We start from the raw sequence: 16,619 nt of genomic DNA, 5'->3' as shown, positions 1-16,619 counted from the left end.
CTCAAGAGAACCTGTCACTTGATACCATGTAAGAGAACTAAATAAAACTAAGTTGCCGAACAATTAACTAGAAGAATGAAGGAGGAGACAAAACTTTTTGAACTCAATGCATTCACTATCTTGATAATTACAAGAGGTGCTAGGTGCTGGTTTATATACATTAAAGAATAAATAACTCTGACAAACCAGAGGTAAAGGGGAATATTCATCTTAGTGCTACAACTACGTAACAAACTGTACAATTACATTAAAGGACATGATGACTTAATTACAAGAGGTCCCTTTCTGGTAGTTTGAGAGGAGCATTATCACAAGCTGCGAGTACATGAGGTTGCAGGTCAGATGTCTTCATGGTAGCACTATCAGCTTGATCTTGATGATTTTGATGAATTACAGTAGAGGAGCTGTGATGAACATGTTGCTCTAATAAGGAGTCCAAGTAACCCTTGTTGATTCTGATTTTTTTTTTTTTATGAGAAATGTATATCAACATCATAGCAGACCAAGAAAAAGAAACCTAAGAATTTGTCCTTGCTAGGGATCGGAATGGTTGGTGTAATATCCATATGGTTTTTTGGGAAAAGATGAACATAGTTATTTTTTTTTTAAATAATCACAGTTAATTCTAGCATATCGTATAGATTTTATGAATTCAAATATTTTGGAATTCTCAAATTAAATTTAAGATTTAGAATGAAAGAGAAATAGACACATAAAATATGCCTTACAATGCGATAGGCCTACTTCATGTGTCTATCCATCTTCTACTGTAAGCTCTAAAATTTTGATACGAACTCTTAAGGAAATCAAATTTGATTCTTATTACACATAACTCTCATTCAACGTGTCGAACCACCTAATCCGCTATATCAGTATTGTTACATGGTTAGGTATTATGATAACATTATGGTAAGACTTGAAATACCTTGAGTAACTTTTAAAGAAAAAATTTCAAGTTCAATTAATCATATGTGAAGTGCTATCAACACCCTCCTTCATGTGTAGGTCAATATTGTTTCTGGTCCTTATTACAAAATAAATAATATAGACCTTTATTCATTCTATAACAGAATCTAATACTATAAAAAAATATATAAATCTAATTCATCTCTTTAAATCAATTCTACGAAAAAAAAAAAAAAAAAAAAAAAAAAAAACTGCTCATTTACCAAAACCTGGTGCCATCTTCCTCCATGCTTCCTTCCATGACGCTATATTCCTCTAAAGTGGTGGTTCCCACTTGTTCTGTGCAAAAGCATTATAAAGAGTAAAGAATCCAGATACTTGCACGCGTCTCAAGTTTCCTTGACTTTTGCTCTTCCAATATTGTAATCCTTCAAGTGGGTTACAAATAGGGATATCTCTATTTTTTTTTTTTTTTATCAGCTTACGCGTACACGAATATCTCTGATTTAATGCACTTGCATAGTGCCGAACAGACTTCACTAGAAAATAAATTTTACTTCTACGGAGGATTTATTCTCCAGTAGAAGTTAAAAAACACTCGATTTCAAGAATCATTCGATTTGATCCTAGGGGTTTTTCTATTATCACCTTTGAAAAAAATAAATAAATAAAACAAGTCTTCCGTACATTTAATATGCATAATCCTAACAGCGTCATGTTAGCACCAGTAGATTCGACTTTGAGAGACGTGTTCCTAATTTAACAAATACAATACTTGAACAAGTTAAATTCAAGGCACATCCTGGCTTGCCTGAAATTTAGGGATTCGTAGTGTCGAATTGCACAGGGTTTCAGAGAATGAGAATAGCAGCACCCACTTGTCGTACTCAAGGGCTGTCAAAGAAGGGTCATAAAATGACTTTGTAAAGGGAATGCCTTGTAGCGCTTTGTAAACTAAACCAGCAAGAAGTAGAAGCCTCAGAATTCCATCCCTCGCCTCTGCCACCATAAGAAATAAAGCTATTTTCTCATTCCAAATCCTCGACGAAAAACACCAACACCAATAAATGGCTTGTGCAAGGATCTCGTGAAAGGCCAAAACTTTCTACCAGATAAACCTCTGGATCCCAAGCTCATGGCTCCAATGGAAAGGCCGAAATAAAAACATCATCATCGTGAAAACATTGATGGCTAGATATAGAATCCCCATGAAAATCCAGCTTCGATAGTCATTACTATGGGAATGAAGTACCAAGAAATAGAATGGTATGGTATAGTATCTGAACTCAATCAGTGGAGCAGGGACCAGAACCGCAGCAGTAGCCAAAAAAAAGGCCAACACCCATATCTTCCTCTCAACTTTCCCTACCAACAAAAGATACAAGCAAGCTCTCAGTGAAACAGGAAGAAACCAAATAAAAACAGGATTTAATAATCATAATATCATTTGCTTTGTTTTTCATACTAATGGGGGGAGAAAAGATAGAATATATATAAAATACAGGAGCTCTGCTGCTACATACTAACCCAATATACTGAGGATTGAAAACCATGAATAAACATAAAGCGGGACCAGAAGATACTTCATTGACCAATGGGCATTGATTACCTTCCGCCAGAGATAGAAAGGATAATGCCGATTGTCAGCAAGAAGATAGGGATGAGCTATGCTGAAACAGCCAAATTAACCAAGTGATGAAACTGCAACAGACACTAGGGTGATAACTAACTGCAAATCCTTTTTTAAAAGCAGCAGCAGGCTATATATCAAGGTTTGATTGTTCTGTTCATATTAAGCATCTGTATATGATATATTTTTTTTAAAAAAGTGTTATTTGTAAGCCTTTTTTAATCATCATCATTTCATCATCCTCTACTGCGATGACAAACAATTGGATAAATATTCATCATGTTTCACTTATTTGCCAACCATCATATTGATCTGTCAATTATCTAATGTTACATCAAAGAATGACAAGATGATAATGAATAATAGGTTTACGAACATCATATATATATATATATTTATATCAACTAAATCAGACCAAAGAAAAGCTTAGAGAATCTCAGGAGAAAAATGATCCTTTTGGAATTGCAAAGGTCATTAAGTTGATTTTTGTAAAACAATACACTGGTAGTCTCACCACAAGGAAAGTAATAATAAGTCCAATTCACATGTAAATTGAAGAGCATCCTCTTCAGTAAAACAAATGTTAGCGTTTCTCTAAAAGCATTTATTTAAGTAGTTATAGCAGACAAACAACAAAGTCCCTATATCAATTTGCTCAGTATGTTAATTGTTTCTCTGACCTGACCTGAAATAATGCACAGACAATAAGCCAAAGGTGACAGCTATAAACAATTGGAAGAAACTAATGGGCCTTCTCTTCCAAAATGACTGGAACAGGTCTACAAAATGACCTGAATTGTAGTGAATAGGAGCCACAGAAAGAGCAGAAACCAGACCAAAATACATGATCTGTGCAAAATGTGGGGAAACTGCATGAGCTTCTTTTGCACCTGCAATATTAGAATACACAGTGAGAGACAAAAGCAATAAAGGCCCTCCATATTCCGTGAAGTTAAAAGGAGCAGGAGCAGGAGCAAGCAAGATGAACAGTACCTAGAACTACACTCCCATTCCAACGAACAAAAGCCAAAAAGGCCATCAATACCATGAGAAAAGGCATAAAGGAAACCAAAAGCTGTTGCTTCTTATGCCATGATGTTAAAAGAATGACCTGAATCTCATCAAGCAAACCTGCAACACAATGCTGCTAAATGTAACATAAAGGTTGAGAATATTCTAAAAAAAGTGCATGGTGGGGAAAGAAAATCCAAATTCCATGTTAATTTTCCACATCATATAGAGAATATGATCCGAGTCTAGTATAACAAACCTTAATAACTCAGTATGTTAATTAACTATAAATAAAAACTCATTTAAAAAATGTGAAATCAAACCTGATATCTGATTTGCTGAAAATAAGCTTGTTCTTGGTATAGAATGCTCATCGGTATCCAAGGCAGTGCTCAACTTTCTTTTTCTCAAGTTCAAGGCCCGTGTGACATTATTTTTGGAAGTTATTCTTCCAGTTTTCCTTATTTCTGTGTCAATGTCATTTACTTTTACATTATTTTTCTGACGGGTCAGAGTAGTATCCATAACCCCAGCACATGCCACAAAAAGCATCCAGATTATATTTGTCTGTCGAATGGCAACAGCCAACGCACCAAGCTTCAGACAACAAAATAAGATTAAGTTCTTAATTTGCCACTGGAATGATATAAGTGCTTTTATGCATGACTTGATGTTCAAACAAACTACATGGTTAATGACAAAGGCTTGAGCTGAGTCCTTTACCAATGCACTGAGCCAGTATCTCTTCTTCAAACATGCAAGATACATAGCAAGCACTGCAGTTACCGATGCAACATCTGTATAATAGAGAAAAGAGAAGAACCAGTGGAGCGGGTATAAGGCTAGAACCACTGCATAAATTGTTGCTTTTCTTTCACTTACAGTTGGTCTCAAGTGGGTAGTTATCTCATATACAATAATACTGCATAATGCCGCCAAAACACCATTTACAGACCGAAGAATTGCAGTGGTACAGACTTCAGAAAATGATGGAGCTGCTTGTACAAGGAACATGCCTGGAAACAAAGAAGCAACATGGGCAAGTGAAATATAGTACCTGCAAGTTATAAATCGCAAGGATCAACTTCCTTATCACCAATTTTTTTCTGACTAGGGCAAAGTATACCCAATAAACTTTCAAAGACCTAGCAGTCTTCTTCGTGTTATTTTGACAGGGTATTTCAAAAGAAATTAAAAGTGTGGTGAATCCTGCATATGAAGTCCCTCGGCCAAAACTCCACATTTGATATTTCAACAGAAATGATTCATCAGACAGTTTACTTCTATTTATCAAAAATTTTATAGATTCATTAATGCTAAATAAAGTGACACAAATGTTACAAAACCTATAACCCTGCTTCCATATGATGTTTAGTTTGGTTTTCCACCCACAACTCAGGGTACAAGCTCAAGCATAGAAGAAGCAACATTCAAATGAATATTCATTGTTAAAGCAAGAAAACCAAGAGATGATGAAACTCTTTTCAACAGCAAAGGTAGACTTTATATTGCAACTCCAAGAAATTGGAGAAAGTTAAACTACAACCAATTAAAGCTCTCGGTATTATTACATGTTTCGTTTCAAAATTTTTAATTCAGAGTATCCCCAATTAAATATCAACTACTGGAAAGGGAAACAAAAGGGGAAAAGGGAAAGAAAATGCAAATAGTGAAGAGGACATACAGGCCAGGAGGAGTGGTAATCATGGGATCCCAACTTCTAAAATTGCCTTTACAGTACTGCTGAGCCTGTGGTATGTGGAATATCTCATCCTAACGCATCCATTGTAAGTACGTCAGTGCACCCAATATCAACAAAATAAAAAAATATAACCAGAAAATTTTCAAAATTTTATATTTTTTATCGTTTTGTTTTGGGTTTTACCATATAAGGCTCAGGAACAATGCGATTAACAAGTATGGAGACAGGAATGATCCACAAGCTCACGATCACTGCCACAGCTATTCTTCCCATCACGTGTGCTGAATGAGTTTTCAACAACACTGTATTGTTTCTGGTCACAAGCAAATGCAGCAGCAATGGCCTGAAGAAAAAGGGAGGGGGGGGTGTTAGAGGGGGGTGGTAATGGAATAACATCAGCAAGGTCCAGTTTTGAACAGATTTATGCATGTTATTGATAGATTTAGGTCCATTTGAACAGATTGTGAAGATGACCTCCATCCATAGTTCTTTTAGAAATAGAAAAAGGTAGAGAGTGAAATATTGACTGTAAAATATTCTATAAGGGTTCTAAATCCATAACAAAATTAGAGGGAGAGAGAGATGCACCAAATCCTCTACTGCAACCTTGCCCTTGGTATAAAAGTGCAGCTCTCAGATTTTCTGCATGGTAATGAATACCAAACCTGTGAATATTTATTGTAGGGATTTGGTCAATAATAAACATGACATGGAAAATTTGGACATATATAACTTAACAGTTTTATCTAAAGCTAAATGAAGCATCTAAAAGCTGGATTTTTTGGTTGTGCTTTGATGAGTGATACTTGATGGAAAAGTATCATGCCCAAAAGAAACCACCTTACTTTTGAACGAATTACAAAAGCATATAAGATCTACCCTAACTACAAGAAGAAATCACTTTTGTTCCTTAACAAGATTTTGAAGATACAAAATCCCTAGAATTGAGGTATTCTGGCACTTCTGTACAGTCTACTCAGCACAATCAAAAAGAAAATATCAAAAGTCAAATAAGACAATCTATCTTCAAAAGTTTCTAAAATGATATTGGCAACTGCTATGCTCCTTTGAAAAGTGAAGTTGGGGGCTCTAGGGTTAATTAACCCCAAACATTTTTCAATTAAATACAAATCTATAAGAAATATTTGCAAAGAAGAGTTTTTCATTGTCAAAACCAAACAGATAACCATCAGATACGAAGTTGAGATTCAATATCCTTTTTCCTTTGTTCTCACAGCACCCAAAGAGTGCACAGAATTCAATGTCTAGAAACAAAAACCCAAGCAACGTATAGCTACACCATTGACATCAGTCGGAGAAGGAAAAAAACAAAAAAACAAAATAAAATAAAGTTCAACTGATCAAATCATACTAACCAGCATCTTTATAGCAAGTTTTAAATTGTTTTAAGCCAAAGTTACTACTCCCCTTAAATTTTCAACAAGCATACAAGACAAAAAACCCCAAAATCACAAGCCTGGTGTGAAAATCTAGCTAGCAAGCTCTCCTCAGGAACCTATACATTCTCTTCCTGAACTGCAGAATCTTTCAGTGTTTTGAGGAACGCACGAAAACTGAAAACCCACCAAAACGCGCCCAGAAAACTACTACCTGAATATTTCACTAAATCCTCACAACACAACCTCAAAACCCTAAGCCTAAAGACCATTCTTATCAAACCTAAAATTCTGAAAAATTCGGGAAAAAAAACTAAAGACCAACCAAGCACAACCAAACGCACTGAGAAAGGTACAAATTCATAGAAAAACCAAAACAAAAGGTGAAAAGAAACGTAAATCCCTAGTAGTCAAAATTCTCAACGAGCAAATCTCGGAATGAAATTTATTAAGATATTATAGAAACACCTCCAAATCGATGGCCAAAGAAAGGAGAGAGCTTATTGAAATGGAGACCGGGCGGAGGAGGTGGCAGAATACTGTGGGCTGCGGCGGCACCACGGTGGGGCAGCCTAATAACGGGAGAGAGAGAGAGAGAGACTCACCAACTAGCCGAGGCGGCGACGGCGACGGCGCGGCAGCGGGCGGACTGGGTGGGAAGGGCTGTAGAAAACTCACAAGAAGTTCGAGAGAATCGGGCTGGGAGGAGACGAAATGAGATTAGGTTTTAAATCCTCATCTTGGCGGCGGTTTTATATTTCGCCGGTCTCAAGAGTCAAGATATGAAACGACTAAATTATAAAAAATATTGTTTTTGCGTCAAAATACAAGTCGCCGCAATATAAAATGGTTGCCAAGCGCCCCTTCATTTATTTTAGTTAAAAGTATAAGTTTTGACTATAACTTTAACTTTTGGCCAGGTAAATTTACATTAGACTAGCCATCTTAAAGTCAAATTAATAATATTTTATATTTTTTTTTTATATTTTACAAATACACTTCATATATTAATTAATAATTTACATTTTACTTAAAATTATTGTTTCCCAACTATTTGTTTCCTCAACCTAATATTAACATTTCATACTAATATTAACCGAATTTTTTTAACCACATCCATTATAATATCACTTCCAATAAAATTGTAAGTGTAATCAAATCTCACAATGAATCATGCGGACATCAAAATTGTGTGAGAGAGAGATAGAGACTTGATGAACAAAAGCATTCAAAATTTAGCAACACAGTCCCATAAATAGTCCACCAACACAGTCTCATATCCATATCCATAATATCAGACATCGAATTTGCCGCAAGGTCAACAACTCAATTAGCATGAACATGTACTCCTGATGACTCGATTAAACAAAAAACAAGCAAGAACAATTGCTATCAATATACAATAATTTCAATACTAACTAACCTATATACGTCAAATAAGTCTAGTTCAACTAATCAATCTATTGGAAGAAAAACATCTCGATTACTTGCAAGCACTTTATCCACAAGTAAACCACATATCAGCTTCCCTTCTTATTTTCTAATTCAAGTCCACATTGCTGGCACAAGTCAAAAGAAGCTACAAACAACCTGACAACTTGATTCCAGCCACATAAAAGTTATCAAAACTGTCCACAAATTACCGACAAAGATAATATCCACAGTCCACAAATTTAGTTGCTATCTAGCCACATATTTATCCAGCCCACATGTGGCTGGACAGCCACTAATTCTCAAAAAAATTAGTTCTATAAATATTACAAGTTAGATATCTACATAGTAAGGTGTCGAATGAGAGTTAGATCTACCTCCGGAATGGGACTTCGAATCCTCAAAAATTGCTAGTTGAATATTATGAAAATATTCTTGTTGCATGGCATTCATGCCACGTAGATCTAGCATCATCATCTTGCCTTCAAATTTCTTCTTCTCTAGTTCAAACTTCTTCTTCTTTAGTTCTAATATTTTCTCACTTTTTTGGTCTGCCTTGAGTTGAGCATTTCTCCGCTCTTCCATGGTCGTGGCTCTATTCTCGGTCATTTTAGCTAAGGAAATGCTGATCTCAGACTCTTTGCCTTCCATCGACTTCCGCTTCCTCTCCCTTTCTTTCTCAATTTTTTTGCCTAGAGGTCTCTCAGCAAAGACCTCTATGTTCTCCTCCACCGTGTCAAGAGCAGCTTCACCTTGTGGCCTTCTCCTCGTCCCAAGGGTGGAGATGTGTTGTTGCCATTTCTGTTGGTGTCTCAGAAGACACCAACAGTGCTCCATTGTGAAGTTACTCTTCTCTATCTCTTTATACATAATTTTTGCCTTCTCAATCTACAAATACATAGGAATATTGTTAGTTCATAAATCAGTCCTACATGTTTGTAAAAATTAAAGGAAAATGTTACATACCTTATCTTGCTCCGTTGCACTACTCGGATGCAATGACTCTACTTGTGCTAAAAATGCACAAAACTTATTTGTGCATTTCTGAATCGAGGACCACCGATTCATCAAAGAAACTACAGAACGGTTCACATTGTTCTGTTTTTTATAATCATGATAAAATTCCAAAATTCTTTCCCACATTTGAGTGGACTTTTGATCATTACCCTTTATTGCATCGATACTAATGTTGAGCCAAACTGCGACGAGGAGGTTATCCTCCTCTGCAGTGAAAGATGCACCCCTTTGAACTTTTTTTGGAGGTTGCCTCTTTTCACCGTCATTGAATGTTGCTTGGAGCACAACATTAGAATGTTGCGTTGGGGTGCTATTACAACCCTCTCCTCCACTTTGTAATAGAGTGGTGAAGAAGGGATCATCATCAATTTGTGTGCCCATCCTTGAAAAATATTACATTTTCAAGGAGTTAGAAAAGTTTAGAAATTTGAAAGTCCCACAAAACAACAAATATTACATCATCAATTTGTTTGGATAAGCTGGTTTGCAAAGAAATATGTAGAAAAATATGCAGAAAAACAAAAACACAAATCAACTTCTTGTTCTGTTTTGCAAAGAAAAACAGCAACTTTGCAAAACAGAACAATGCAAAATAGCAACAAAAATAAGTCTCTTGTTCTGTTTTGCAAAGAAAAATAGCAACTTTGCAAAACAGAACAATGCAAAATAGCAACAAAAATAAGTCTTTTGTTCTGTTTTGCAAAGAAGAACAGTAAACACATTTTATTCCTCATCTGTTTTGCGCAAAGAACAGCAAAGAAAACTTTGTTTTTGGTTGTGGAGTCAGAAAGTGTCTTAACGATGATAATCAATAATATATGTGGTGTTTTCCGGGATCAAATAGCATTGAAAGAAACCATCAATCGGGATAGCCACAAACGTTATATGTAGCGTCCAAGCCATTACCCACAAACATATACTACTACATAGACACATAAATACACCCTAAAGCATGCTTATATGAAAGGAGAGAGCAAACAATAACAGCAAAGTGATAGAAAACCAAGTACTGTATAGCAAACAAAAAAATATATTTACTGCATGTAAGCATTGGGATCATACACATCCACATATATATTCATGAGCATGAGATATGTATCTTATGTCATTTACAGAAAAATAACATAACTTGGGTTAAATTTTATTGCATAGCAAAGTGGGAGATTGTTTCAATATACAAAAACAATAATATGAGAGCAAAGCTAGCTAGTTCCCCAGGATTAATAATATGAGAGCACCCAAGTAACTTGAATTAAGAGCAAAAATGACATAAGCACTTGACTGTATAATAATTGTTGGCTTGATATGTTATGTGATTGTTTATTGGATATTGTGGGTAAGTTCTATTTAAAGCTTTATGGAGGTTCTATTTTTTAAAATAGATTTAAAATACATACATTAACTTCCAATAATCCTATTTGTATATTCTAAAGGCCATTACAATCAAAATTTTTATAAGTTCTTATCCCTATATTATCCTTATGGTGTTAGTTTTTTCTTAAGTTTGTTGGCTATTATGAATCTTTGATATGATTGCATATGACATTGGTTTGCTAGTTTTGGCAGTTTCTGGTTCATCTAACTTCAAAAGGCTCAGGAGTGGAGGTCTAGGTTGACTTTTGTTGGGACTTTTGATCTGTTTTTGCTCGTTGTTGGCATTTTTACCCATGCATCAGGTAATTTGAGCCAGTTCTGGTCTCTTTTGCCACACTCATTTTCATGTTCAAGGTCAAATGTGTCAATTAAACCATGCTCATAATTCAATCTTAAGCACAATTTGGTTTTTGGAACAGCAGGTGCCAGGGAGAACATGGCAACATTGAATGTGGCTGCTCGAATTGGCCTTTCAGACACAGAATGACCCAAGTTCTCAAAAACCATTATCGGTTTCATATGAAGTTCCAAGAAAGTTCTAACCCTCAATCAGGATTAATAATATGAGAGCACCCAAGTAACTTGAATTGGACATTAGCCTTTTGTTAAGAGAAGATGACTGCATTTAGTCTAATAATATGACTCAAGTTCTCAAAAACCATTATATGACCCAAGATGACTGCACCCAAGTAATAACATGACCCAAGTTCTCAAAAACCATTATCTATTTTAATTTCACTTAAAAATAGATGACTGCATTTAGTCTAAGACATGAAGTGTTTTGACGTCATAATATTTCTAAGAAGGATTAGACTGGCAAGAATAAATCTCAAGTTCAATATAGAGATCCAATTTCCATGAATGTCTGGATAAAACCAAAGGTGTAGTAAATGTAGTAAAATCTCACTTCATGTGTCTTATCTTTTTCACTCTTGGGTAAGCTGTGTTTCATATATTAACACCGAAAGTCCTACAGTCAATCTCTGTCCTGATAAAGCAATCTCTCACTTCATGTGACTTTCTAATTGCTAATTAAACTTGAGCCAATAGGTCCAAATCAAAACCCTTAATTAACACAAAAACAATAACAACAAACAATACAAAACCAAGTATTGTATAGCAAACAGAAAAAAAAAAAGAGAACCGAAAAAAAAAATACAAGCTCATGGGGTGTTGGCTGGCTGGACGCAATAATAAACAACCTCAGAAAAATCAGCAACACAAACTTCAGAAAAATCAACAACACTAATTGCACAAACTTCAGAAAAATCAGCAACTGTGTATAACCAGCTTACCCAAACAAATTCATACCCATTTCAGAAATTCATACTCAAATTAATCAATACAAAGCTTACCCAAATAAAGTTTCAGTAGTTTTACCAACCCAAACCGAGAGAGAGTGCTGCTGCGTTGTTGAGCCAAGCCGATAGAGAGAGACGAAATTGCATAACCGTGAAGATCGACCCAGGAATGAAGATAAAATCGATTGAGAAAGAGAGAAGAGGGACAGAGCGAGGGAGAGAAGAGGGAGAAGGGTTTCAGAAAAGAAAAATGGTGGATGGAGAGAAGAGGAGAGAGACGAGCGACGGAGCGAGGAAGAGAAGAGGAAGAACGGTTTCAGAAAAAAAAAATCGTGGACTGAGAGAAGAGGGAGAGACGAGCGATGGAGCGAGGGAGAGAAGAGGAAGAAAGGTTTCACAAAAAAAAAAATGGTGGACTGAGAGAAGAGGGAGAGACGAGCTACGGAGCGAGGGAGAGAAGAGGGGCGAGGCAGAAAAAAAAAATTGCGAGAGAAAGAGGGAAAGACGAGAGATGAGAGACGAGGGAAACACGAGGGAAATGGAAAACGAGGGAAAAAGAGAGGGGCAGTTGGGCGGATAGTGATAAAATATTCATTTGATCTTACTACAGGAGCTCGCCAACAATGGCGAGAGACTTAAAATTACTGTAGCATAAATTAGAAAATTATGCCTTTGCCGAGTCCAATGCCAGGGATTTTATAGTTGGACTTGGCAATGGCTAGTCCATTGCCAATGCCCTTATCTTGTAGGGAATTTCCTTGAGAGTCGGGGAAGAAAAATGAGAAGGATACTCTTTATTGTGGCAGTTTAAAGTCTCGTATTTTTTGTCAAGAATCCAATATTTTATTTCAAGATCAAACATATTCAAATTAGATATTATTTTATTCTATTCTTTCTTAATGATAGTCAATTGATACTAGAAAAGATGTTTAAAAGCAAAAATCCTGCAAATATGTTAATTAAGGCGTTGTTTGAATTTAAAAACTATTTCTATTCATAACATTTAATCATTATAATTTTTTAAATTTTTAAATAAAATATAATAAATAATTTAATTTTTTTAAATAAAATTTTGAAAGAACCTTGATTATGATAAAAGAATAGAAAAAATTGAAGATGAAAAAACTTTCTCAAATTTATAAGCCTCGAGCAAGCGAGTGAAAAAAAAAGAAAAATATTCATTCAAATTCGTGGGACTTAAAAGAGAGATAGACACAAATTTAAGAAAAATCTTACTCATCATTCTTACACCACGTACGATACATAATTATTTTTTCCTCTTAACAAGTATATAGTGTACAGATGATGAGTAAAAGAACTTATTTGATTTAGCATGAATAAAACTTAAAAAAATAAAAATAAATGTGATATGTAACGTGTGGGATGAATAATAAAAACTCATATTAAAATGATTTCACAACAATTGTTTACTATAGTGTGAATTCAGTAAGTCCATTATACGCGTATCTTTCTCTTAAAATTCCTTATTTAAATAAGAACTCGGGTGAGTTTGGATTTCAAACTCATCTCAACTCATCATTACAATTTTTTCAAATTCCAACACAAAATATAATAAACAAAACTTTTTCAAATCTCAAAATAATAATAATATTAAAAAATAATATTTTATCATCTCAACTCAACTCATTTCAACATTCAAACACACTAAAAATCTCTCTCTAGGAGATGATAACATTGAGAAATTGCGAGAGAAGATATGTCCAATGGGGGGCATGAAATTGATGAAGCATGTGCATATATGGCTAGTAATATTTTATTCAATTTTTTTAAAATAATTATACGAGAGTTACATAATTTATAGTTGTAAATATTTTTTCTCTTAAAAAAATAGTAACATCTAAGCACTCTAAAATAAAATCTTTTGTAAAAAAAAATGATATTTATAGTTTTAAATTATGTAAATATTGTGCATTCTTTTTTAAAAATGTGAGTTAATATGAAATTCAAATCAAAAATTAATTTTTTTAATAATAGATCTTATTCTTTTTTAAAAAGAATATGCGACGCTTACATAATTCATGATTGTATCTAACATTATTTTAATATTTACCTATTCCATAATTATAAATATTATTTCTCTTATAAAAATAAGGATTTACTAAAAATTTTGTTTTTTAATTTTTCTTGGAAGGACGATTTTTTTATAAAGAAAATGTTGGGAAAGGATCGGTATAATTTTATTTTTATTTAATAATTAAGAAATTGTTTTTTAATAATATTAAGAATTAAAAAAAAGTTTTAAAAATATAAAAAATAAAAAATAATGAAAAAACAAAAAAACAATATTTTTTTTTTTTCCTCTTATGGGACCCGTCTCGTTATACACACCTGGGTGTAGCACTGTAGTCTGTAGCACTCCTCTCCTTCGTTATTCACGTGCTAGTTCGGAGTTTGGTATACCTGCCAGTCGTTGTGGTTTCTGGCAAGTCGATTATTCTTACTCGCCAGTTGTTCTGGCGGGACAAGCTGGCGCTAGCTAAGTGGAGAGTGGTTACACGCGATAAGAGATGCGTTTGCTAATGTTTTCTCCTCACCACTATTTCATGAAAAATAATGCATTCCAGTAGACGCGGGTCCCCATGCAATACTGTGCACTCAAATCATGCTTTTATTTCTCTTCTCGTAGTTTCATCATCTCATAGCATTCTAGTTGATAATTAGCTAAAAATTAAATTTAATGAATATTTAATTATTAAAAAATAAAATATATTTATAATAGATTAAATATTTATAATTTAATTATAATAATTTTTAAATAAATTTTAAATTTAAAAATTACTGTACATACATCAAATATATATTTTATTAATTATTTTTCTCTCCCTTTCTTTCTATCATATATTTTATCACAATTAGTATATTAATTTGAGTTAGTGATATATTAATTTAATAAGAATATGATTATTAATTAATATATAATAGGTAGAATAGTAAAATATGATAAAATAAAATAAATTAATAATTAAAAAAATAAAATATTTTTGAAATTATTAATTATTCATTACTATATAATGAATAAATATATAATCTAATGTAGAGATTTGATGTGAATAACCAAAATTCAATTCATATTATATTATTTTATTGTTATATAATGAAAAAATAGCTATTCCAATATACAGATTTATGTGAATTGAATAGCTAAAAGTTAAATTTCTCTTATATTCATAAAAGAATGTCCTCTAACTTTAACTAATCCAATGAGAATGCTCTCACACACGAGTTTTCCCTCCATTAATTTATTCCTATTCAGTCTAAAATTATTTAATATTAGTAATGAGATATAATTTGTACGATTTTAAAATGTGCAAATTATGAGTATTTTTTTTAAATGTGTAAATCTAAAATTTATATAAAATTTATATTTTTTAGTAGAGTTTATTTTTTAATATCATAAAATTGTGTTTACCATTATTCATCAACTATTAAATCTAAGCTCTTTTGATTTTGAGAAAGTTTTATAAATTATGATTATGAAATTTCATGTATGGTCAGGCAATAATAGTGAAAATGAACATATAAGAATTATGTTTCTCTCTCTCTCTATATATATGTTAATGTCACGTTTCATACACATTTGAATCAATTTCTTGCAATTCGAGTTTTTAAAGCTGAAGTTGCAAAAACGAAGAAGAAAGAAGTTAAAAGAGGGCCATCTTGGGATCGAGGAGTCTCTGATGCTAAAGTCAGTAGAATATTTTGAAAGTTTGTAAATAATGAGTGTCTAGAGAGGTTTTTCGTACTTGAAAATTGCTACTTATACTAGAAGTTTGGGGGTACAGATCGTGCCTGCTCCTGTGGTGCACATGTCCTTTTTATTGTTCCGTTTTTCAGAATCCTTCAAATGCAGTGTGCTTCCGTGACAATACCATTAATGTGGCGTGTTACTCAGGTAGTGGTACTATAAATGCGGCGTAGTTTCCCGATTTGCCTTATTTTGCAAGCCATGTTGGTTGTCCATCGATGTTCCATTGTCAGAAAATCAAAGGTTCTCCGTCTTTCCCGTTCTGCCCTGTACAAGTCTGTCAAGACCCCATGTTTTGTGGCTTACGGCCAACCCACCAACCATGCCATGACAAGCCTTGATGAGCCCATGGCTAATGCCCTGACACTGTCATTCACAAGGCTGGACAGCCCCACGACCTATGCCTCGACACTACTGTTGGCATGCCCCGATTGCCGCACGGGCAAGGCCTTGATACTATCGCTGACATGCCTTGACAGCCTCTCGACACTGTCATCGACATGCCTTGATAGCACCACAGCAGCACCACAGGCATGCCATGGACCCGGCCATGACATGCCTAGGACGTCTACTAAGGCTAGTGACCAGGCCAGCGCCCGCACAATACACCCAAATTGCCTAGCGCTCGCATGCCTATGCGCAGCCCAACGTGCATGCCCAGCACGCGCGCACGCCCCAGCAAGCCCTGAGCCCCCAGGCCACTTGCCTCGGCCATGCCAGCAGGTAGCCCTAGCGTCTAAGCCATTCCAGCAAGCAACCCCAATGCCCAGGCCATGCCAGCAAGCAGCCCTAGCACCCAGGTCATGCCAGCCACACACCAACAGCCATGTCCATGACATGGGCCAGCCTAGGCCACCAAGGGCCAACATATGACACGAGCCAACATGGGGCCCACCCAAGACTCATTTTACAAGGAAACCTTTTAGGGTTTTCCCACCTATGTTATTGCTTTAAATATGACCTTAGACATTTCATTTTGTATCTTTTGGCTTTTTGATCATTTGACATTTCCATTGGTGGAACGGTTTGGTGTGTTCTTGAAGAACACTTTCGATTCTTTTGCATTTGGTTTTTTTTTGGTGCA

General features: G+C 34.7%; 1 protein-coding gene and 1 pseudogene across 3 annotated transcripts; both read right to left on the bottom strand.

Annotated features, from left to right (window-relative positions):
- Positions 1-1,525: 1,525 nt before the first annotated feature.
- Positions 1,526-7,388, bottom strand: LOC108999020 (dol-P-Glc:Glc(2)Man(9)GlcNAc(2)-PP-Dol alpha-1,2-glucosyltransferase). 3 transcript variants are annotated; one of them, XM_018975810.2, is made up of 10 exons: positions 7,252-7,388; positions 5,838-5,914; positions 5,433-5,592; positions 5,232-5,320; positions 4,271-4,604; positions 3,871-4,144; positions 3,530-3,667; positions 3,222-3,426; positions 2,434-2,576; positions 1,526-2,271 (listed from the first exon to the last, which is right to left on the bottom strand). In XM_018975810.2, exons 3-10 carry the CDS (start codon positions 5,520-5,522, stop codon positions 2,012-2,014), a joined length of 1,533 nt encoding a protein of 510 aa, XP_018831355.2. In that variant the 5' UTR covers positions 5,523-5,592; positions 5,838-5,914; positions 7,252-7,388; the 3' UTR covers positions 1,526-2,011. The 3 variants fall into 3 exon arrangements, with proteins under 3 accessions (XP_018831355.2, XP_018831356.2, XP_018831360.2); XM_018975811.2 differs by having other exon boundaries at positions 5,838-5,891; XM_018975815.2 differs by lacking the exons at positions 5,433-5,592; positions 5,838-5,914; positions 7,252-7,388 and having other exon boundaries at positions 4,271-4,563.
- Positions 7,389-9,906: 2,518 nt separating this feature from the next.
- LOC118348120 lies at positions 9,907-10,025 on the bottom strand (annotated as a pseudogene).
- Between the last annotated feature and the right edge of the window lie 6,594 nt (positions 10,026-16,619).

This window comes from Juglans regia, chromosome 3 (genome assembly GCF_001411555.2).
Source record: "Juglans regia cultivar Chandler chromosome 3, Walnut 2.0, whole genome shotgun sequence".
Lineage (NCBI taxonomy): Eukaryota > Viridiplantae > Streptophyta > Magnoliopsida > Fagales > Juglandaceae > Juglans > Juglans regia.
This window is presented reverse-complemented; position numbering and strand designations above follow the sequence as displayed.

What these genes read in the sequence shown, in the direction of transcription:
- LOC108999020 (XM_018975810.2), bottom strand. Translation starts at nt 5,522, where the DNA reads ATGGGAAGAATAGCTGTGGCAGTGATCGTGAGCTTGTGGATCATTCCT. An exon ending in TTGTTCCTGAGCCTTATATG is followed by an intron (nt 5,321 to 5,432) that starts GTAAAACCCAAA and finishes TGGATGCGTTAG; the next exon opens with GATGAGATATTCCACATACC. An exon ending in TTCAATCCTCAGTATATTGG is followed by an intron (nt 2,272 to 2,433) that starts GTTAGTATGTAG and finishes TTTTGTTGGTAG; the next exon opens with GGAAAGTTGAGAGGAAGATA.